Below are 24,144 nucleotides of genomic sequence, written 5' to 3' on the forward strand. Positions count from 1 at the left end.
AAGTTGGATCCGCTCTCTTTACCAGATCCTGTCAGAAGATATCCGTTTTGTCTGGTATCCAAAAGCAGTTAACATAGAGAGGGGAAGAGCAGGAAGCAGGAGACAAAGTAAATAAAAAAATGAGCAGCGTTTATTGAATAATCTTAGTTATGTAGCCTATTTATCGATGTTCAGCTGGACTTCATTCTACAGAATTTCGCTGGTCTCATTCAGAATTGGAAAGTTTGTTTAGAGCAATTTGGTTTGAAATCAAGGCGTCTTTTCTCTTTATGTTTCTCGAAGGTATTTCTAGTCATGGAAAGAAAATGCAAACTGTTTCTCTCTCCGCAATATTCACTTTCTGGCTCGTATATTTTATGTGCATAACTAAATGGTAGATAAGCGTGTGCGTCTGTGTGCGGAGGAATATTTTTATGAAGCAGACAGTGTATTTAGTTTGTCAGTTTGATGAAAATGGGTCAGGATGCAGGCCCAAGCGTTTAATATGCTGCCCGTGTCACTGCTAACTCTCAGACACGGCACATAGCCTGGAATGAACCCTTGTAGCACCTCTCCCCGTGTCTCGCTCGCTGCTCCACAGCCTCATTCTCTATCAGTGTCTCTCTGGATTTTTAGGTTTCTCTGTCTTTTACACGCTTTTAATGATCTTTTATAATTTCTCTTTCTTTCTGAAAAAATGTATGTCTGAATTTTTATTATTATTTGGAACCAGTCCTAAAGGATTCTAAAAGAATCGAACAATTGAAAATTGCAGTTGTCTTATTTTCAGAATATCAGTTTATCCACACTGGCTTTTGATGCTTTAGACATTTCTCTGTGCGTGGGATACCTAGATGACCTACACTTTTTTTTTTCCAAACTGTGTAATATACAACAGAGCAAAGTGTGTGGAATACTGTATCCCACAATGGTAAAATCCACTGTTCTTTCTCTTGTCTTTGTTGACTCTCAGACATCTTCAAAAATAAAGATGTTTTTTATAAAATGATGACTAAATGTGGTAAATCGTGACGAACGTCTTTTGTAAACCATACAGATCGGTATAATAGTCACACAGTTCACCTTGGCTTTTACCCAAGATTATATCCTTCTGATAAGAAACAATTGTAAATGACTGAAAAAATTGAACAGTTCACCCAGTTTTAGAGGATGCTTTAGGATTAGTTTTAAATTATGATAGAATGAAGCTTGAGCATTTCACTTAAAGGGATAGTTTACCCAAAAAGGAACAATTCTGACATAATTTTATACAGTCATTCAAACCCTGAATGACCTTCTTTCTTCTGCTGAACACAGATATTTTGAAGAATGAAACGGTTTTGGTGACCACAGACTTCCATTATATGAAAAAACAACATCAACTGACATTTCTAAAAATATCTTCTTTTATGTTTCACTGAAGAAAGAAAGTCATACAGTGTTCAAATGAAAGGAGCGTGAGTAAATGACAGAATTTTCATTTTTGGGTGAATTAAACCTTTCAGGATTTATTTTATTTTATTTTTTTTTTACTTCGGAATCGAGTGTTCATTTTCTCATTCTCTATGCTATAAGTGTGCAATAAGTTTGAATGAAATCTTTCTTTATGTTTCTTTCTAGCACTGTAACATACACATTCACACACTTTTTTAATTGGTTAAGTTATCATCCCTATTGATTTATAGCTTCACCCCAAATTTTGACTGCATCAAATCCTGGATTCCATTAGGCATCTTTATTGTTTTTGATGGCTTGCCATCGGACTCCATCAGTGTGTTAATAGTGACATTAATCTGCGTATTAACTAGTGCCAAGGAAAGAAGGATGGAAGAGAAAACCATGAGGGAATTAAAACGAGGGAAAAGGCTGTTGGAAGAGGGGTGGTAGAATTGAAATGAGACAGACATATACTTGAAACAGTCCTTTTTACTGTTTGAAATGATTTAAATCTATGTCAAAACCAGACAGATTTAGGAGGCTTTTTTCTTGAGTGACGCCATTTGAGCTGTGAATACCAAACTATTTCATTTGAGAACCTCACAATATGACTTTTTTTTGTACAAAAAGAAAGTATACTTATCAAATATTGCCATGAAACATAAACAATACCATCTTTAGCTATAAATTCACACTCAGCTAAACGATAATACAAATAATACAGTACAGTGTAGTCCAATTCACAAATATATATATATATATATATATATATATATATATATTTAATAAATGGTAGTGGTTTTGTTCTTATAAAAATTGTATTTAATTAAAAAAATATGAGAAGTCTCGAATGCTTACCAAGGCTGCATTTGTTGGTCAAAAATACAGTAAAAACAGTAATATTGTGAAACATTATTAAAATTTAAAATAACAGTCTTCTATTCGAACATATTTTAATATGTAATTTATTCCTGTGATGGCAAAGCTGAATTTTCAGCATCATTACTCCAGTCTACAGTGTCACATGATCCTTCAGAAATCATTCTAATCTGCTGATTTGGTGCTTTAAAAACATTTCTTATTATTATCAGTGTTGAAAACAGTTTGCTGCTTGCAAATGCTAATAATAAAATTGTTTTTTTAATAAAAGCATTTATTGAAATATATATATTTTTGTAGCAATGTTTTGTGATTCTTTTCTGTTGCTTTTAATCAATATAATGCATCCCTGCTAAATAAAAGTATTAATATCTTATATAGAAATAAATATAGAAAATTAACATACTGTGCATAGTGTACATATTGCATATTGCAGCAATACTAACATGTTAGTATGCTATTCGGAATTTAGCCAGTGAGAGCTATACAGAGGAAAAGACACAGAGAAACATTAAACCCTTAAAAACTGTGATTGAGAGACACTCAAAGACATAAACTGAAATGGGTTTGAGAATTGGATGGATATGTGGAGAGACGTCTGTGTGTTTGCAGCTGTAATTGCGTGACTGTGAACAGTGAGTTGGCCAGTCTGCGTTCTTCTCCTCTCAAGACAGATAATGAGAAGCCCAAAGCCTATGTTCAGAATGACACACTATTTCCACTCCTACTACAGTATATACCCGGATGACCTACTTCATTTACCGAAATGTGCAGTATATAAATATGCAGTACAATGTTTAGATTACTGTACGTGTGACCAATGTGTGTTCAGTGAGCCAGAAGTAATACAACAGCTGTGATTTAGCTTAACTGATTTATTTTTTGATCATGCAACAAAAGTTAATAATTTTTACACAAAGCTAATGCTTTATGACCCTATTGATTTTTAAATGTTTATGGCTGTATAGTGTGTACTGTTTCATGGAATATATATTTTAAATATTAAGTGTATACTATGTAGTAAGCAGTATGCTAGTGTTCCATTCTGAACACAGCCATTCTCTCTCCTCCCGTCTCTGTTAATGATCTGCTCGGCCTGCAGAGCCGAATCTGAGCGATGCCCACCGACAGCGCCACTCAGGCGGAAAGACACACACACTCACACAAAGACATATAGAAGAGAGGAATAACGCAGTCAACGTTTATCCAGAATATATGAATAAACCCACACTGACACTGCAAGAGCAGAGCTCACCACTTCAGCACATGTAGAGTTCAGACTCTCAGTGCATGCTAATGCTGCTAACGCATAATTGTGCCAGAAAACACACACAAAAATCCACAAATAGAGTACATAAATCAGCGTGAAGCAGTATAACACACTGATAATCGACATATGCTCATGCATAGTGTTGTTCCTGAGTGTTCTCACTGAAATAAGTGGAGGAGGTCAAAAGCGAGGTCATATTTTGTGTATTATTTCATATGGTCCACACTGCTTGGTATCACCTCACAGACTGCATGAGAAGATCAGCGGTTTGTCATTATTATCATAAGGTTTTAGAACAGCTTTAGATTTAGAAAAGAACCGTCATGTACTCACCATCCTCATCATTTCAAACGCATATGATTGTTTTCTTCTGTAAAAGACAAGAGACGTTTATGTTCTTGCAATGAATTGAATGAGTACAAATCTCATTTGCGTTTTTGCGTATACAATTTTTTGTAACACCTTATTTTACAATGTCCTCGTTACACATATTGCATGTAGTTACTATAATAATAACTATAAATTATGCATGGTTACATGCAAGTAACCCTAAAACAAACCCTAATCCTGTCATTAACCCTATAATAAGTACATGTAGTTAATTAATATTACTCAGTACTTAAATGTATAATTACTCAAACAAGGACACATTAAAATAAAGTGTAACCCAAAATTTTAATGCTCCACAAGGTTAGAATGTTTTTTATTAAATAATGATAATGCAGTAGTGTGTTGAATATGAATTTGATGAAGCTTTGGAGCAATTGTGTTTTTCTTTCTTTCATTGTAACATATTCAAAAGAAACATCCCAGTCAATCGCAACACCCATTACATAAAAAATAAAGATACATTTGGATGATTTCTTGAGTGTATAGGTGACATGTGTAAAGTCATAGATTTTGAATTAAATATTTTAAATTTCATCATTATACTGTATGTATGGCAATTCTGAGAGAATATGTTTCATACACTGTTTGGTGACAATAAATATTTCACCTATAGGTCTTTAGGAGACGTATATTAAGTGATATGCGAGTGTGTATGCATGTGAGGGTGTTGAATATTCTCAGTATGTGTGTGTGTGTATAGACTTCAGCTTTTTAATGAAGTTCTCCGTTAAGTCTCCCAAAGACTTCACATTCCTCATACCCCCCCCATACACACCCCCGAGCACACACACAACCAAATGACCCCTCCCCCCCGTCGCAACACACACGCTCACGCACACAAACACTTAAAACACACATTCCAAGCATCCTCATTAGCAATTCATGAGCTGAGTCTCATTAGACACTAAGTTTTAGCGCGGGCCTCTGAAGTCGATGGCTAGAGCTGTTATTAATATTTCATATGTCTTCCCATTGAGGAGCTAAAAAAAAAAAAGAGAAGTTGCTTCGCTTCGGCTACAAAGTCGCTCAAGCTCTCCTATTTTACCAATCTTCCTCTATTTTCCCTCCTTTTTCCCCTTCGTTAGACTGCTTTTATGGACTGCCTCTTTCTTCGCCGCTCCATATCTCCGCCCCTCTCTTCAGTGCACAGACCCTAACTCAAACTGACTTAATTGGGCTGTCTTTGTTCGAAGAAATGTGGACCTACCTTACGTTTTCCCATAGATTCAGACCAAAGAAAAAGACGAAACTAGGAAAGAAATTAGATCACTAATGAGATCTCTTTGATATCTCAAAAGTAATCTCAGATGTGTCTCCTGTAGACTTTCAGAAGAGATCTCTAAAATGTCTAAAGAGATTCTCATATTTTCCAAGATACCAAAGTCTGCAATCGAAAGTCTCAATATGAACTCATCAAATGATCTGAGCTTCTATTCAAATTCATTGTATAGCTCTATATTTTTAGTTAATGTCAGAAAATATATCTCATTTGTGTCTATTAGTCTATGAGACTTGAACTTGTAAATTAAAGATATCTGATAAATCAAAGCTGAAGTGTGTTTTTGGATGTTGTATATAAGCATTGACAACTTTAAGCAAGCCATCCGTACAGGTGGATGATTTTCCTCAAAATAGGTCAGTGGAGCATTCAAAACATTGCTCTGTTTGTTTGAGAATCCTGACCAGGGCTGCATTTCCAAGCCAAAGCATTGCAAGACAAAGTTGATCATAGAAACCATTGGTAGAGTGGTCGCTTGATGTTTTTGGGAATGCAGCCTCGACACAGCAACACTGGCTCATCTATCGTGAACTGGGCAATCTGCTGTCCAACCAATGGCAGACAGGATAATGTATTTGAAAACAATTGTTATTTTTGCATTCGCTAGAATGAATGAAGGTGGAATGATGGAAAGCTAATGGGAAGAAGTAATAAGCAGGCACACAGCAGAGTGCTCTTCATGTAGAATTAGAGAGACAGCTAATATGGGAGAATCCCAAGTGAATCCTATGACCCCTATAAAGAGGTTGGGGGAACAGAGGGGATCAGGCATGGCAGACACGTTGTGCTCTGGAAATAATGCATGCATGAACAAGTCAATAATGGCCGTGTCTCGAAATGTGTGCATAAACAAATGAACGAATATGTGCGTGTTTGTCCATGTGGAAGGCCAGACTCCCGTTCTCAACAGACGCCACATTCCTTGTGAATGAGAAACAGACCCGGACAGAGGGATGAGAGTCAGAGAGATGTCTTTAACAGCCTGATTCGACCGTCTCTGAGTGAATTCCGAGAGCCCCCTCCTTCCGAAACCAACTTTATTCCCACTTTATCTGTGGGAGAATATGTGCCAATGCTCCTCTGTCTCTCATTTAAACAGAGCTGTTATGAGAGCCGTAATCGAACCAAAAAACCCCACAAAGGCAGACGAGCAAGGAAGTATGGAACCAATTGTGATCTAACAGCAGTCAAAAAATTCAGATTCAGCTTTCTCTCCTCATTTGACCCTCTTCTCCAAAGCTTGATCAATATATCATCTCCTTTTCTCTTCGTCTTCCCACGTTTTCTGTCACTGTCTCGTTTCAGGATGTTGTCTCCACAGCAGCACCGCTGCGTTTTACAGGGGTGTTGATTTGTTGCGATGTTGTTTCTTGCGTCTCCCCTGAATATGTTGTTTAATGAATCTTTTGCGCAGTGCAGCATAATTAATTTGTATTCTTTCAAGTCTTTTATCAGACACACCTGTTATGACACGTCGCTTATATCAGGTGACTTGATAAATGGGAGCTGTGATGTGCCGTAGCGTTTAATGAGGAAACACGGAATTCAGTTTCAGAAAGTTCCCAAAAGCCAGGCGAGTTTTATGTTAGTTTAACGAGCGAGGCCGGGTCGCTTGACGACACAGTGCATGCTGGGAGGTGGCGTTCAGCACGCTGGAGTGTTAGCTTTGAACAATTAGAGGTAGTTTTGCGGCCATCTTGTGCAGTCGCCGGCGGACTAGCACAATAGGACGCGGTGCGGTAAGCCGCCGAGCCGTTTCATGGGAAAGAGCGCCTGAAAATGGCGCTCCGGAAGGCGTCCTCGCTCAGTCTCTTTACAAGCGCCCCTTTTATTTTCCCTCTTTCGAACTCTATCAATTTTCCCAGCACATTCTCTCCTCTGGTTTTGTGGTTTGTCTGCCACCCCTCCTCCATTGCTACCCTGCTTGCTGTGCTCTTTATAAAGTCTTTCTCTTTCAACATCATACCCATAACCCCTTTTACACCCCCAACACACCCTCACACGCACTCCGAATCTCCTACATTCAATTCCCTGTCTTCCTTTCTTTCTTTCTCTGCCTACTATGGTCAGGTCTCATGGGGAAAGACAGTTGGCAGGAAGCAGGCTTGCTGCCATAGCAACAGGATCACTCCCTCTCCCACAGGTCTCCTTAGCAACCGGTAGCTTGGCATTGTTGTAATGAGCGGACCCTATGTGCCAGGCTAACAGAGCACAAGTGTGTGTGTGTGTGTGTGTGTGCGTGTGCGCGCATGCATGTACGTAACCGAGCGCATATTTATGTGCTATGTCCCCAAGATGTTTTTGGGGAGTTAATACTGAGCACCAAATCTGTTTTGTGTATTTTTGTCCTTTGACACGAAATTGAGTATTAAAGGATACATCTTAAACGCATTAATGTAGCAGGTTTTAATTAACAATCATGTGACCAGGTGCTTCCCAATCTGTTTGGGGTTTGATTAAAGCGATCAGCTCATTCCACGCCCTGCAACCGAAATAATCGATGCGTGACTTAATTAATGATTTACTAATTAATTGTGCATGCTCTGCCTGGAACAGAGGATGACTTTGTCAGTCATAGTTGTTCATGCTTGTGTTTTTGCTTGCGGAGAAAGCGACAACACAAAAGACTTCAAAAAATGTGAATCAGTAGCCTACTTTTTTCCCCCCTATACATTTACTCACTGTTATTTACCTTTTTAGTCGAGTCAAAAAACGAATTATTTAATTTTTGTGTTATTCAAATGTAGTTCTTTTACTTATGCATCAAGCCCCACACTGTAAAAATCTGCATTTTTATCTTATATTTTCTGTAAAACATTTAAAAAATCTTAAAATAAAATACAATAACTATAATCCAGATTATAATATTAATATGATAATTTTCCTAACTTTTTTTGTATATTTTATGTATTAAAAAAATTTGGTTCGATTTGTGCTTAAAACAAGAAAGAAAAAACATTGCCAACGGGGTAAGCAAAGTAAGTCATCAAATCTTACGCAATTTTTGCTTCTCATGTGAATTTATCTTGCTTTAAGGATGTTTTGATCATTTTAATGGAAAACAAGAAAGACACAAATACTAACTAATAAAAGAACTATATATAGTGTCTAAATGATTGAAAATGATTTTATGTTGTTTTTATCTCAGCAAAGCTTTTACCACAACAAGAAGTGTGCATCTGTGCATAAGACCCAGGTGTAAGACGTTTCTTCTGAGTCTGTGCGATCTCCCACAGGTGTCTGTACTCTCCACCTGTTGTGTGAAAGCTTAGCTAGGGACCGTCATCATTTCAGGCTGACGCTGCTCTTAGCGCTGCCCCAGTCTGGGCTGCGTGCCACGCGACGACCGGGCAAACGTATGCCTGGGGGCGGCTGTGCTATGCCGTGCCCCTGCTACGCAATGGCGAAGAACTGGCTTTTGTGCCCCGAAGGTCTGGTCAGCTCTGGCATGCAGGGCGGATTTTCCGATCCCCTGCACCGCTCTCAGATGCTCCTTAATCTGCCTGCTCTATTTTTAAACCTCCCTCCCCTCTTTTTGCTCTATCTGTCCATCCTTCACTTCCTCCTACTCTCCCTCCCTCCCTCAGGCTCTCCCCGTTCCCAGGGAACTTGGCCCGGCTCGCCCAGCAGCTCCAATTAGAGCTCGGTCCAAGGGGATGGAGCACACTAGCTGGCTGCTCCCACCTACAGGCCCCCAGGGGCCCCGGCTCATTTTCCGTGCCCAGTCTACCTCTCTCAGGTTAGGCTAAAGCTCCAGACGCAGTCCCTCCCTCCCACCCTGGTCCCTCTGGTGAGCGGGCATTCCACAGGGAAGCAAGCGGTGAGAGAGGCCTTCTGTCGCGTTGGCTGTAATGATGACAGTGCTCTGTTTTTTAGGTAATTTAGGTAATTTGTTGATTTGAAGACAAAACATTAAATGTTCAGCCAAAAAGTAAAATTCTGTTATTTACTCACACTTATGCTATCCGTTTTTCCATGGACCACCAACGGAGAATTTTCGAAGGATTGTTACAAAGCTCTTTTCCATATCAGAACATTGTGTAGAAAACAGTGATCATGTCGGAAAATCTCTACTGCAGCTTTCAAGTAGCATGCAACTTTCCACATATTTAAACTGGCACATCACTTTCAGTTATGACATGCAAAGAACCAGTGAGGTTTTAGGAATAAATATATATATCATATACAGGGTTTGAAATTAACACCTGCCAAATGCGGGTAAAAATCAACTGTGGCGGGTAACACTGTCAAATCACTAGCCAATACAGATTTAGCGCAAATACTCAACTCTTGAGTCATCATGATATATTAAATACAGCGTATTGCACAGAATCTGCGCATATCTGACTTACTTGAACATACACGTCACTGCACAATAAATGACGGCACGCTTGTTCATTTTCATTGAAGCAATAGTGAAGATTAAAAAGCATTTGGTTAACAGAAAAGACATTGGTATTTTCTAACATCCTAATTTTTTTTATGTTCTCTGTACTGTTGATCTGTCTACCTAAAATACATTTTTGGTGATGAGGATGAAAGAGGAAGGGATGAGATGGCTAAATGACAGGATTTTGTCTGAATAAGAAAGAAATGTATTAAAACCAAATTTTATAAAAAATATATATGAAATATGAGATATATATATATAATTATTTTATAAATTTTTTTGGCTAGTAGAAGTTCTGAATGGCCGGTAACTTAAAAATGTAGTAGTCATATTGGCCAGTGAGTGAAAAAGTTTATTTCAAACCCTGATCATATAGATCAGAAGATTCTAAATGTTGCATGTCAGTCGTATGGAGCCCTTTTATGGTGTTTTCTAACAGCTGTTAATGGAACAACATGTGGGCACCGAAATAAATATTCAAATTTATGGGTGAACTAAGAGAACAGCACAAACTCAGATAATGTTTTACTGGGCAAATTAAAAAATAAAATACATTCTGTATTAACCAGAAATAATGTTGTTAGCATCATTTCCATATATTAGGACTGTTATTAGTAATATTACCCACACCTTTCTCTGCTCTTCACCATTTCCATTAATCGCCTGTGAGTTCTTTCTTTTTCCCCAAACAGCCGAGCACCGCCCGTGACATCACTCACAGGAAGTGCATCTTTAGCGTTGGCTAATTTCCATCGATTGCCTCCAGACAGGCTTAGCAGACGCGCCCTGTTCCCACACAGAACTCTCATTTTAAGTCTCCTCGCCTGCAGGAGTCCTCTCTCGCTCTCTCCCGCTCGCACAATGAATGCAGTCAGCGCTTTTATCTCCTACCCCACTTGTGCTTATTATCAAATAAATGCGAGGCAGAGAGATACCCATTGACAGTAGCATGCATAATGACTGCTGGCTGTGTGAAATGGATTAATAAATAATGGGTGAACGCGGCTGAAAACAGCTTTTCCAGTCCTGCGAGCGCACAAGAATGCTCGACAGAACAATCCCCCAACACACGAGCCGTGCGTTCCGAACCGCGTCGAATAGAACACTGGGCAGAATGTAAAACAGAACACTGCCTTGAATACTCGGAGGAGTCTGCTCAGTAAATTAGAACGCTTCTTAAAATGAGAAACAGATCGCTTGGCAAATGCTATATGGAATAGTTCGCTAAAACTTTGAGGAAGATTGCATCTTAAGCATTGTCTTTTCTTTCGACTGAAATGTTGGCACTACCATAACTGTGGCCTTTTGTTCTGCTCAGAAATTGAATGAAATCTTAGGCACTTAGTGATTTATGGGACCTTGAAAAATGAACTGTGATCCTTCTAAATCTCATTCATTGCCCATAGTGAAGTTGATCCTAGGGCCCTAATCCGAGGCATACATCAATGAATAGTGAATTGAAACACAGTATCATAGCATCATTTGATGAAAGCTCTTTTTTGGATCCACTTTGAATGGATCATACCTTGGGTATTCATAAGTGAGTGCTTTCGGGAGATTTATCTGACTAGGGATCTTACTTTTTCAGATTTGTTTATATGACATCTTTGTTGTCCCTCTTTTAAAACTTTTATTTTTGGCTTTAACACTTATATTACTCTTGTATTTACTTAAATTTTTCTCTCTGGATACAAACACAATTTCTCTTAGATTTTTTCCAAGGCTTTGTGTGTAAATCCAACCACTAACAAACCACTGTGTTAATGTAAGTGTTGAAACCATCTCTTTCTCGCTGTATGATATTTTGTTTTTGGTGTGTCAGGGCAATTGTTAAGGCTAAACTTTCCATGTAAAAGCAGCATTTTTTTTTTATGACTTGTCGTGGGCAGATGTGCCTAACACGAAAACAAGAGGGCAGAGGCGACCAATGGCGCCAGGCGGTCAAATATGTAATGATCTCGGCTCATAAACCTCAATTTAACAAAAAACATAAAAAAAAAGATTCTTAAATTGTGAACAATGTCAAATAGTTGCCCCTTTCTAAAAATAGGGTACATAGTAATGCTTGAAACTATAAAAAATTGAGTCAGTTGTTTTATTATTTTCTGTTATAAATATTCCAGAATGAGTTACACAGTTACAACTAACAAGTTATATTAAGCCCAGTGTTGGTTTGTTGTTATTAATGAACCAAAGTTTACCCTATCTGTGTGTAACCGGTGGCTTGTGACACCCAGTGTGATGTGCAGTCGGCGACACCAGTCATGAAACTTTGATTCTGCGTTGTGTTTTGTGGTTGTTGGAAATCAGACACGGGACAGCAGGCAGCAGTTTCGCTGGATCTTTTAATCCCGATAATTAACACAAATAAAAGTTGCCTCTTTTAATGAATTGCCTTTGTTCTCTCTCTTGAATGCAGTTAACAATGCAAAAGGGCAAAATAGGATCATGAAACATAAATTGAGTAGCCTACAGAAAAATTACATTAAACAAGAAAATACAACAGAGAAAACATACCTGATAATTAACACAAATAAAAGCAGCCTCTTTGAGTAAATTGCCCTTGTTCTCACTATATATATATATATATATATATATATATATATATATATATATATATTATGTATCATCACCATGTGCTTTCGCTTCCACATATTTAGGCCAAAGACAAAAATGTAACTCAAAAAGGGTAAAATGACAAAAAAAAAGGTAGTAAAATAACATTATACACATGAATTGGACTGACAATATAGACATAAAAGCAATCATTACAATAAAGATGAAATAAGATTTTCAGAAACCTACTTCTTCAATGCAGTTAACAAAGAAAAAGGGAAGAGCAGGTATATCAGGCAGGCAGGTATATCAGGTATATCTAAAATAAAAAAAATTGTGTGAATTCTTAAAAACAACACAGTATTTAACAGTATAGTTTTTATACATGTTACATGTGGAATGAGCCAGTTCTTCAAGGAAGCATGAGTACCCTGAATTATGAAATTAAACTTTCAATTTGATCTCAATGCCAATTATTACACCCTTCATCACTGTTTCTCAACACACCTCCTGCCCGGCCAACATATGATCTCTTCAATCCCTGTTACTTTGTTGCGTTCCAGGGGTTATAGTCAGCTAAAGGGCCGCCAGATTTAACCAGGATTAGCCCTAGATTTCTCTGGATTATGCAGGCTGGAGTGGGATTAAACCTGATTGCCAGATGTTTCCGGTTTGCCGGGCATATTTGAAAGTGTCTGTATATCATGTTATGTTTGAATGTATAGTGAGTTTGTGTTTGAACATTTCTATTTCAAGTTCTATTTGGAAGCTCAGCCTTCATGTGTGTATATGACTAGTTAATAATGGCTAGTGTTTGTGGCGAGTTTGTGTTTGAACATTTCTATTTCAAGTTCTATTTGGAAGCTCTGCCTTCATGTGTGTATATGACTAGTTAATAATGACTAGTTTCTGATTCTGATTCTGATTCTGATTCTAATGCTTGTGATTAAAATCTTGGAGGTCACTGTCGGCCACTAGTAGACATTACTTGACTGTATCAGGTGGCAGTGAGCTTCCCTGTCTGCATTTGTAGTTGTTACAATTTGTTGCATCGCCAACATGCTTGTTGCTCACTTTATATTGCTAATTATCATTTACAATGAATGACTTCCAAGCTTTATTGTCACTACAAGTCTCTGTAAACCAAGTGACTTGTTGTGACAATAAGTGTGAACCAGAATACACCAATGATGTTGAGGCATCACTAACCAGCTTACACTGTTATACCTCACGTTTCGTAGAGGGGTCGTCATTTCTGCAGCATACCACTGGGACATTTTGTAAGCTTTGGTAAGAAAGTATCATCTAAGTTATTTGTTGCAGATGTGACAGTGTGCAGAATAGTTGTAGAGAGTGTGTTTGTGTGTCTCAGAGAGAAAAAGCAGGTCATAAGCAGACGGCTACTTGGCTGGCCAGCAAATGACTCAGAGGCAGAAGAGCTTGAAGGTGTCCAGGTCAAATTCCCAACCACAGACCTGCTATTTATAACGCTCACCACAGGCCACCCCACCACAGTAATTGTGACTTCATGAATAATCTGCTTTCATTAAACACCCGATGCTCTACCTCTTCCCAAATTTTAATGGAGCCACTAAGGGCAAAGAGTGGATCGTTTCACAGACTAAACGACAACGCTTGGCCTTTCAAGCCTGAGAGTTGTCATGTTTAAAAAATGCAAGGTTTCTACAACAAGTTCATGTGTAGACGGCTGTTTGGTGAGCTGATCTGTGGAGTGGCGGGGTGCTGGTAGCTACTGTGAAGTCATGCAGCTTATAGTTGACTTGCTAATCACTGTTCCTCTGAGACAGCTCAAGCGACGGTGTGACTGCTTATGATTGAAGCTCTCTTGCGAGTTGGGCGAGTCGTCTGACTGTCAGAGATGAAAGGCTGTTTGCAGTTTACCTGCAGCATCAAACGGCATCTGCCTCTCTCTTCCCCCCGCTTCTCGCACATAGCTCCTCTCTTCCCGTTTCCACAGTAGTCATGGTTACCCCTGCAACAGAGCGTGCTTTGCCGGAGCTGTCAGGGGCGTCGCGCTCAGATCACCTCGCACAGGTCGTTTCGGCACGCAGTTCCCACTCGTGACACCGTGCTTCAATTTGGCTTTGATTAAGTCGGCCCAGGAAGCATCTGGCTCTTTCACCAGCACGGGGGCTTGTGTAATTTGGCAGAATAACCGATGGAGAATAAAGCCCCTTCCTGGGGGGTGAGGGGACGTAAATACATCTTGCTTATCCAATTTCTCACCGCTCTGAAAGGGAGCGGCGCAAAAAGCAGCAAATCTGCCACTGGTGTTGGGAGAAGAATTAGCCCCTCAGGTGTGAGGTGACACTGAAACAGCACGCTCTCCAAGATTAGACTGCTTTACAGTCGATATCCAGCTGTAGTGTAAATTTTGCCAAGGTAATTGGCTCTTTTCAGCGACTGATATCTGACCACTCATGTGAGCGGTAATGGTTCTCAGAATCACTACGGAAAACAAGAGGCTGCTTTCCGTAAGGGGTGCGATGGGGGATTATGGAGTATAGATGGGCTGATAGACGCACTTGAAGCGTAATTGTATTGTGGATGACTGAGGGACAGGAAGTAGATTTATTTAGTCTTATTTGAATTTTTTTTTCTTCAGTCAGAGCAGGTGAATGAAATTAGTGGTGTGATTTGTTGCGGGGTGGAGAGCGAGTGAAAAGAGAGTGATAAACAGATGCGGGACACAGGGAAAGAGATGAATGAGTGTGAGAACGAGGGAATTTGAGTGAAGTAGGGTGTGAAAAGGCTATGTTGCTTTACGAGGGATATATGGTGTGTGTTTGTAAGGAGTGAAGCTAGCACTACATTTCTGTTGTGTGTACACATGTCAACACATTACATGGATTGCTGGTAATGTTGAGAATTTGATGGACAGTTTATGGTTTTCCTGCTGAAGAAAGAGAAAACTGAGAACTGAGATCTTTGAATGATGCTTTCCAGACCCATTGTCAGGGATGGAAGATTATCCTGGGACCCATTCATTAGCCTATTCATTGCATCTGGGGAAAGGGGGTCAACCATATTGTCCCAGGTCCCATGAATTTTAGGCATGACCATGGTGTGAGCACAAGGGTGCTGTGACAAGACCATGCAACATGGAGAAGCAGAAGAGGGATTTGGCCCTGTTGCTTTTTTCAGGGATAGGTAGGAACATGCTGTTCCAGTCTTTTCTGAGTATTGATGCTTTACTGTCTCAGAGTTGTTGGCCTCATTCCTTTTGTATGTCTTTCTTACTTTATGATGTCCTGTAAGCCTAGTGCATCATTCTCTCCAGCTAATAAAAAAATTGCTATTTTCAAAGGAATCCATTCCAACCTCAGTAGAAACATAATCAATAAAAACGTTTGATTGCAACAGATTTTTATAATACGTAAACATTATTTAATAAATATCTCTGAATTCTGCTATTCATGTGTAAAGGTAGTGGATAACATAGAGTGCAATCTTTACTCTGAAATAATAAAGCTATAAGGTATGGGAGACCTTGCTATGTTGTGAATATATGAAATGCATGAATAGACATAATGCACAGCGGAATGTTTTGAGAAAGCATTTGCTGTGATTTTTTATAAATGTGACTGACTTTGTTTACAATATTGCACAGCCTTGAGTGTCTTATTGGTTTATTAAACTGCATAATAAAATTAAGTCCACATAATTTCATTAAAATTGTATTTATTAAATCCAGAAGACATAGTCATGTGAAATAACTGAGATTAATAAAGGGCTTCTGTAAGTTCTGTGCAGTAATATACACAACAGCTATGTGAACAAGTGTTTCATCATAGTTGCTATATTGCACTGCTGGAACAATGTATTGACCAATTCACATCCGAGACAGTAACTATCATTTACATTCTTGACTCTATTGTTGTTGTACACCAAATAAAAAGATGCATTTCTCTGCTGCATCTGTATCACTAAAGTCTTTCTCTCTCTCTGGTTTTTGTTTCCTTTGTTTGGTGCTTCTCCAGGATCGCTAGTGTGCCAAAATCACGCCTCGTTCTCGCTTTCTCGTCTCACTCTCTGGCTTTCCCTCATATTTCCCCAAGACTGCAATCGATAGAGGCGTCTGTGATCAGGTTGCCACGTGTGATTCATTTGGGTAACCTTGACTACGGTTTGATGTGCGTGTGGACTTGGCTTGGCTAGCTGCAGCGTGAGTCAGAGAAAGCGTGTGCCGTGCAGGAGCTGGTCGGCTTACAGTATTGATTTGCCTGAGCAGCCAAGAGGGGTTTCACCTCTTCTTGCAATGAGTTTTTATAGGAACTTGCATAATTCTTGTGAGAATACCTGTTGATTTGAACAATGCTTTTAAATACACCTTTAAAAACTTATATATAGCCTACCATTAAAAATTTCTTAGAATAATATTTTAATACACCATAGGTTCAGGGGGCTTCAGCAGTGGGGGTGTCCAATTACTGTTTAAAAGTGTAAATATATGCATTAAACAATGATTCTGTTCATTGTCAATGATTACTTTGGTTCTGCAATGTATGTATCATAATAAATATGGATGCACCGCTACCACTTTTTCCAGAACGAGGTAGATACTGATACTTTCATTTTTGGTACTCATCGATACCAATACCGATACCTGTATTTTCACTGCATTTGTGATTTTTAAATATATTAAGTAGAGAAACCAGCAAAATATTAATTATATTTGTTGATTTAATTTGTTTAGCAAAAATATATTTCCTTCAGTTATTTTCATGCTTAATTATGCATGTTAAAATGTATTGTATAAGCCTTTGTTACTTTCACTGTTCATTCTATTGCTCTATCATATTTTATCTGATCGCACAGCACATATTTAATAGCACAGCACATATTTAGAGCTGCTTCAGCAGGGCTTAATGCTAAACGTTTTTTTTTTTTCTACTGGCCTGATTGGGTAAGTGGTTAAAATTTGTAGATACCAGTGATACATCACAATTCTCTATTACAGTTTTGATGCTACAGAAAAAAAAAACTATCTAATTAATGTAAAATTGTTCATTTAAAACATTATTAAAGACAAGTAAACAGTAAATGACAAAACAAGAACAAATCATCCAATTACAATTAGCACAAATAAAATAAATTGAAAAAAGGTACAAATTAAATAAACAGTGCTTTTCAGGGTTTCAGGTATAGGTTTAACAGCAGTTTTCAGGTACAGTTTTAAAAAAAGAAGTAATCAAATGTAAAATAACACAGAATATTCTTCACTGTATAAATTAAATATAGAAAAATATTTATTAAAGTTACAAAAGTAATTTAGTCAAGAGCAGTGAGTGATTTATTTGTCCTTTGTTGTTTGATTAACATTAAAAACACAGCAGCAGGTTTATTAATATGCTGTCCCTTTATGACCGAATGCATGGATCCAATATACTGTTACATATGCGTTTTATATTTCTGTTTACATTCACATTCAAAGGGATGTACGCTCAGCAAGCATGCATGTCTGTGCCGTTGCACGCTCAATCCAGTTTTGTTTATCAGCTTGTGCACAGCAGCTATATAGGAGTAAATATTTAATTTGTTTAACATTCTATTAATTCAATACATTTAATTCATAGACATCCTTCTCTGATATATCCATTCTGCACTCTGTTTGCTTCTGCACTGTACTGTATATGCTGCATGGTATCGGGGATTTGAATGAGTATGAGTACTAGTACACGAGCGCAGTATCGGGGTGCATTCCTATTATAAAGTATGTAAATATATGGTGCAGTATGTTATTATAGGTCAGGCCTAAAATGTAACACTACATTTCAGTAGTTTATACAATACATAGTTTTAATACAAGATATAACAGAGGCTCCCTGCTCAGTCTCTCTTATCTACCAGGGGGCATTAGCCTAAAAAAAGGGTGTTTAAATATCGTAATTTTCTACATAAGTTTAAGACACACAATACTAACAATCCTCAATTCAAAATCACTAATGCCTCAATCTTATTTCTTCCTGTTTTATATCTACAGAACTCCATCAGACACAACCTCTCCCTACATACTCGCTTCATCCGTGTTCAAAATGAGGGAACAGGAAAAAGTTCCTGGTGGATGCTTAACCCAGAGGGTGGAAAAATGGGTAAAGGACCCCGCAGACGAGCTGTTTCCATGGACAACGGAACTAAGTACCTGAAGAGCCGAGGCCGAGTCAGCAAGAAGAGAGCGGGAGCTGTGGGAATGGGCAGAGAGCTTGGAGGACCTGGAATACAAGGATCGCCGGAACATGGAAGCCCAGCGGGTAAGGGAGTAATGGGAGTTGGGGGTGAAGAGTTTGATGCCTGGACAGACCTCCACTCCAGAACAAGTTCCTCTGCTTCAACATTAAGTGGATGCTTGTCTCCAATTTTGGCTGAGACAGAACCTGATGAACCAGAGGAAGGAGGACTATCCTGCTCTGCCTCCCCACGACTCTACCCTAGCCCCACCAGCACAAGATCTCCAGCCCTGGGAACAGGTGGACATTGTCCATCTGTCGAGCTCCCGCACCTAGCTGATCTAACTGGAGCCATCAGCTTGGAAGAGGGCTACTCTCAGCCTCTACCGCTTAAGCGCAATGGCTATCACTATGGCCCTGGACCCAAAGGAGAGACCTCCTACTGTGGAACAGTCTATGGCCAACCATCCATGGGCATGCTTAGGCATCATACGCCTATGCAGACGATTCAGGAAAACAAGCCTACCAGCTTCCAGCGTGCCCTTAGGGCATACTCAGAGAACAATGCCCTTGAAAGTCTACTCGCTGGAGGACCACAATACTGTGGTAAGGACATGGTTGTGGGGCAAGGAGGAGCGTCCCATTCACTTATGTCACAATCTAACAGTGCTGTGCACTCTCACGGCCACAATCAGAGCCACAATCACAGCCAGAATCACAATCATAATCCAGAACATGGCCACAATCGCAATTCCAGTCAAAGCCTACACAATGGCCATGGAGTAACTCACGAGCAAAACCCAAGCCATCATCATAATCCCAATCAAGCTCATAATAAGCATCACCCAGGTCTTGACTACAATCACCACAAACACCACCGTGGCCATGACTATGTTCAGTCTCATGACCACAAACTCAATGCTAGTCCCAATCCCAACCACATGCACAATCACCTGCAACACAGCAACTCCAGACAACCAGACCTTTCTCCCAGGGTGAACAATGACATGTTGCAACCCTACAACCACAAATCACCCAGCCTTTATGGGTCACGAGCTCACCTCCCTTCCACTGCCCTGCCTCCTAACCCTGCCAGTGTCTTGGATGTACCCCAAGACCCCTGTCGCTTGGCTTCAGCCCCCCATCCTCGCCATCAGTCCTACCCAGGTTCCCACCTCCATCAGGGCATGACAGAACCCTGGCAGGGGTATTACCACCACACTTCACAGAATCCTAATTACCATGGCAACCACCAAGCTAACCATCACCAGGATCCTCACAACCGGTTGCAGTCTGAGCTGGAAATGGATGTGCACCAGAGCAGTCTGGATTGCGATGTTGAATCCATCCTCCTGAATGACTTCATGGACTCAACAGAAGGAATGGACTTTAACTTCGATGGGTCGCTATCACAGGGCGTTGGCATGGGAATGGGTTTGGGGATGGGGATGGGAATGGGGGTTTTTGCAGGACCTCAACAATCACACAACAGCCAGAGTTGGGTGCCTGGGTGAACTGTGGGGGCATTGAGAACCTACATATAGGCAAACATTCAACCATACAGCCTTCTGAAGGGCAGCAGGTCAAGTTGGGAACTCGAATGAACAAATTGACCAAGATTCCCTTTTGGTGATGTCAGATTCTGGAATTATCCCCTACCCATCCTCTTAAAATGCCCCCCCCCAACTCCATTTACCCTGCTGTGGAATAATGTCATAGCACCCTAACAGTCCTTTCTGTGGTTCATGTCCTTCAGTTTGTGCTCAATTCATCACTTTGAAGCACTTTACATCGCCATCCATTCCAATGCTGTAACGACCACCCCGCGACCTGGGAGGAATCACATTGTCTGCTGGCCTGGGTTTAATGTATGCAAACGACTTTGTTATCCTTCCTGAACAAAAAAGTAAATAAATAATTAAGCGTTGGTGTTGTTTTACTAAACATGAGTACAGGATTGAGCAGTTGCTATAGCTGTCTGAGTGTCTGTGCTGTCATTTGTGCATTTGTCAATGTGTGCGGGTGTATGAGCGTCTGAGTGTGGAGCAGCTTTTCATTGGTAAATGTACGCACCTCCTCCCAAGGAGGTCTATTGGATGTCCCTTTATTGTGGGCCAGGACAGTCATCCATCAGACACACTCTATTGATATTCAGCATATCCTTTTTAATCTCCAAAGTAATGCACCAGCTATGCATCATTGTTGCAAATAGAATGTGATGCTTGGAGTGCGCAGGGCTGTTTTTCCCCCGGACACACAACGGCTTAATGTGTTTTGGCGAAAGTGATGATTAAAGTCACTCTGAAGTAAGTGGGGGGCCGGGGGAGGGGGTATTAGAAAGAGGTAGGGAGGGCAGAGATAGAGAGATAAAGGGGGAAAAGGAGAAATGCAAATATTATCACTATGCCCCCTTCCTCTCCATTCTGTGAATTTATAAAGCTTTCCCTGTAATGAAATAAGGAACGATCCAACACTACCGCACATCCTGTGCAGAGCTCTTTCCTGGTTTACCTCGGCCTAGCTACTCTGTGGCAGCCCTCTCTGTCTTCGGCCAATGCATTGGCTTTATTTTGGCTACAATAGCATTCTTCATTATCTGTCTGCAGTGTTACGCTAGGTAATCAATGATGATTGATCAAAATGGAATCTTTGTCAACCCTCATTAACTGTGTTAATTTAATACAGAGCTGAAATTTGGAAATTTATCCTTAATGAATTCAAGCTTGCCTAACTTGACTAAGTAACTATTTGATGGTAGCGCTACCTCAAGGTTGCAGAAAGAATCTGGTTTGAGGTCATAACTTTACAGAATGACAATTCCACCATCTTCCAGAGCTTTTGTGTCCTACACTAGTGAACTGCATGCTGATTAATTCAGTCAGCAAAGCAAAAAATGGGTGCTATCTTCTCTTTGCAGACTTCCTCTATCATATTGCCCTTATCCAGTGATCTCCAGACTCAAGTAATTAAGTGCAACTGTGTATTTTCTCATTCTGAATGTAATGTAACACCAAGGATTCATAGGGAAAGACTCTAATTATACCATGGCTTGGTGAGGTTGAAGGAAACATATGTGGCACATTTATGCATACATTGAAGATCCAAGTTCCAATATCCAATAATGGCCACTAGATAGGGGTGGACAAAGTAATGGAAACACCACATGGAATAGGATCAGTATGAATAGCTACAAAGGAGAGTCTATTAATTTGATTGGCAATTACAAAACATGTCAGGTATAAAAGAGTTTGCACTTTGATATGAGACGTTTCGAAGCAACGTGAGACAACTAACAGGCTTTCAAAGCTGAATAGTCCGTACGTAAATTGCTGATGCATCCATGTCAAAAATTGCTAAATTATTTTGTTTTGTCAAGGGAGTCAGGATCAAAAATAATGATAGCATATGCCAAACATAGTAAAACTGCATTCGCAAAGACAAACAGAGGTCACAAGTCAGAGCTCTCTGAGGATAGAAAACGTACAAAGTACAGCATCACAAATTGAAGGCTATATGAAACAGCACCTCTCTGACAAAGTCTCCACAATAGGCATTTTCTCGAATTAGACTGTAAGCACTGTTCACACTGCAGTGTTTCATAATTACAGGATTATAATTGCTCCATGCACACTACTAAACAAATTCAAGAGTGGTTTCATGGGTGCTAGGATAAAGTCCCTCTCCATGGCCAATCACCAAATCAAAACATTTTTGAATTTACAAAGTTCTGGAGCACAAAGAGTAGATTCCACCTCCATTATTAAAGAATTGGAGAAGTCTGTTCCTTTAGAACTCCAACAAGTACTGAATTTGTGGAAGAACTCTTATTATGTCTTCGATATTTATATTGTGTTTAGTGTTTCAGGTTATTTTGTCCACTCTTTGTCTCTTTATTTGCTTTTTTCTACCATTATTGATGTTGCGTACTGCCAGGTGCTTTCTCCACAGATACCGGTACATGACTTGGATGCAGCTTTTTGTTCTGCTTAAATTTTGATGAGGAAAAACATTCATGGAGAGAGAAATAGAGAGGGCGGTTAAAAAAGATAAAGGAAGCTGACAGAGAGTGAGTTGAAAAGGACGGCACTAGGTTGCTTGAAAGAAAAAGATAGAGATGGTGTGTGTGTGCATGAGAGAGAGAGCCTGTCAGAGTAGCTTCCCTCAGCAGAGCTGTTTGAATCAGGCCAAATGTCAAGTGGCTCTCTACAGTGTTTCTCACACAGCCCGATCAGATAGCCATCCGTCTTTCTCACTGTCTCTCTTTTCTGCCAAGGACAATGAGCCCTGTCTTTATCTGCTTTCATTCCCATCTTTATGTTCTTTTCGAGGTGGCCAGGAATCTGTTGTTATCCAACTGTGATTTTGATTGCTGGCCCACGTCTGCTTCAGTGCTCAGCTTCATATGTGTGTGAGAGTGTGTATGTGTGTGTGTGTGTGGAGCACAGTGACGTACCTGATATGATATGAAAATGAATTGAAATTGTGCCCTGGTATTTACAATGCCTGGCTATTCATAATATAATATGCACAGTTTATATTTATTGGATATAAAGTTGGGCTTGTGGATGACGGTATGGAGCTCCTGTATCTCATTTATCTATATTACAAGATCATGATTCTATTACAGTTCATTTCTGTTTCATGCTGTACAAAAATCTGTATTGAGAAAATTGTATAATATTTTTTGACAAGCAAATATCAGTTTTATTTCTTTTTTTAAATGATGTATCTGCTCATCTTGTGGCCTGTAAAATAAAACAAAAGAGAACTTGGAAAAACCTGAACGTCTTTTTCTGCCTGAATGTGCAAAGAATCATGAGTAAGAAAAGAAAAATCACAAATGAGACATTTTTAATGTCTCAGACAGTTGTTTATTTTGGACAACAATGCACTTAAAGTCTGTGAACCGGAAGTTGTGACCGACTTTACACTATTGTGACATTTTCGAGTGAAACTGAATGAGAATAAATAGAGGGCGGGGCTTGATTTTAGCGTACCTCCTCAACATAATCTGGTTCACAGCAGACTGACAATTGGAGAGGAGTGGTTAAGGGTGTTCTGCTCAAGCTCATTTTTAGATTTTGACTAAGGATTACAACGACAAAAGAAACTTCACCACCGGTAATGTGCTAACAAAGTAAATAGGATTTCATGCGGACATCAAATGGAGAATTTTTCCTCTCAAGTTTTAGAAGAGATCTGAACAAAGTCTCAAACTGTGCTTAGATTTGCCAAGTCTTCGATTTCAATATGAACTAGGGTTTTGCACCATCATTAATTTATGTCTCTCTAATTATTATCTTTATTATCCAATTATCTCAATTGTATCCCTGTACTCTTACTGTAGGCCTATGTCAACAAATTTCTCATTGATAATTATTTTATTATTATTATTATTATTTAGGCGAAAAAAGTAATTTTAGAGAGACATCTGAGGCACAGTAGATATTAAAGAAAACATAACTGAGAATTCAATTAAGTCTCCTGAACTATAAGAGCAATAAAGAAATTCCTCTGGGATGCAGTGGAGGTCAGTGAGAATTATGCTCATTCTGCGTGTTTCCATGTGTGTCATGGGAATTGAATACGGTTACAACACAAAATGTAGTTCATATTCAGAATCAGCTAAATCGGTAGCTGCGTTCCAGCCGTTAAAATACACTTAATTACATTTAATTACACATAATTGTTTGTATTGATACTTTTCAGTACAGAATAAAATATAGGCCTACATTTATTTAGAATTTACATACATTATAGTTCATTTACTCTGCCC

General features: G+C 39.3%; 1 protein-coding gene across 1 annotated transcript in view; it reads left to right on the forward strand.

The window, feature by feature from the left end:
- Window positions 1-23,135, forward strand: part of foxo6b (forkhead box O6 b) — a 32,903-nt gene extending 9,768 nt beyond the window's left edge. Inside the window, exon 2 of the mRNA XM_082187149.1 lies at window positions 18,185-23,135. Coding sequence (XP_082043275.1) covers window positions 18,185-19,882 — 1,698 coding nt within the window. The 3' untranslated portion in view covers window positions 19,883-23,135. The remainder of the gene's footprint in view (window positions 1-18,184) is intronic.
- Window positions 23,136-24,144: the final 1,009 nt, after the last annotated feature.

Source organism: Leuciscus leuciscus (genome assembly GCF_965113295.1).
Source record: "Leuciscus leuciscus genome assembly, chromosome: 12".
In the NCBI taxonomy this organism is placed as follows: Eukaryota; Metazoa; Chordata; class Actinopteri; order Cypriniformes; family Leuciscidae; genus Leuciscus; species Leuciscus leuciscus.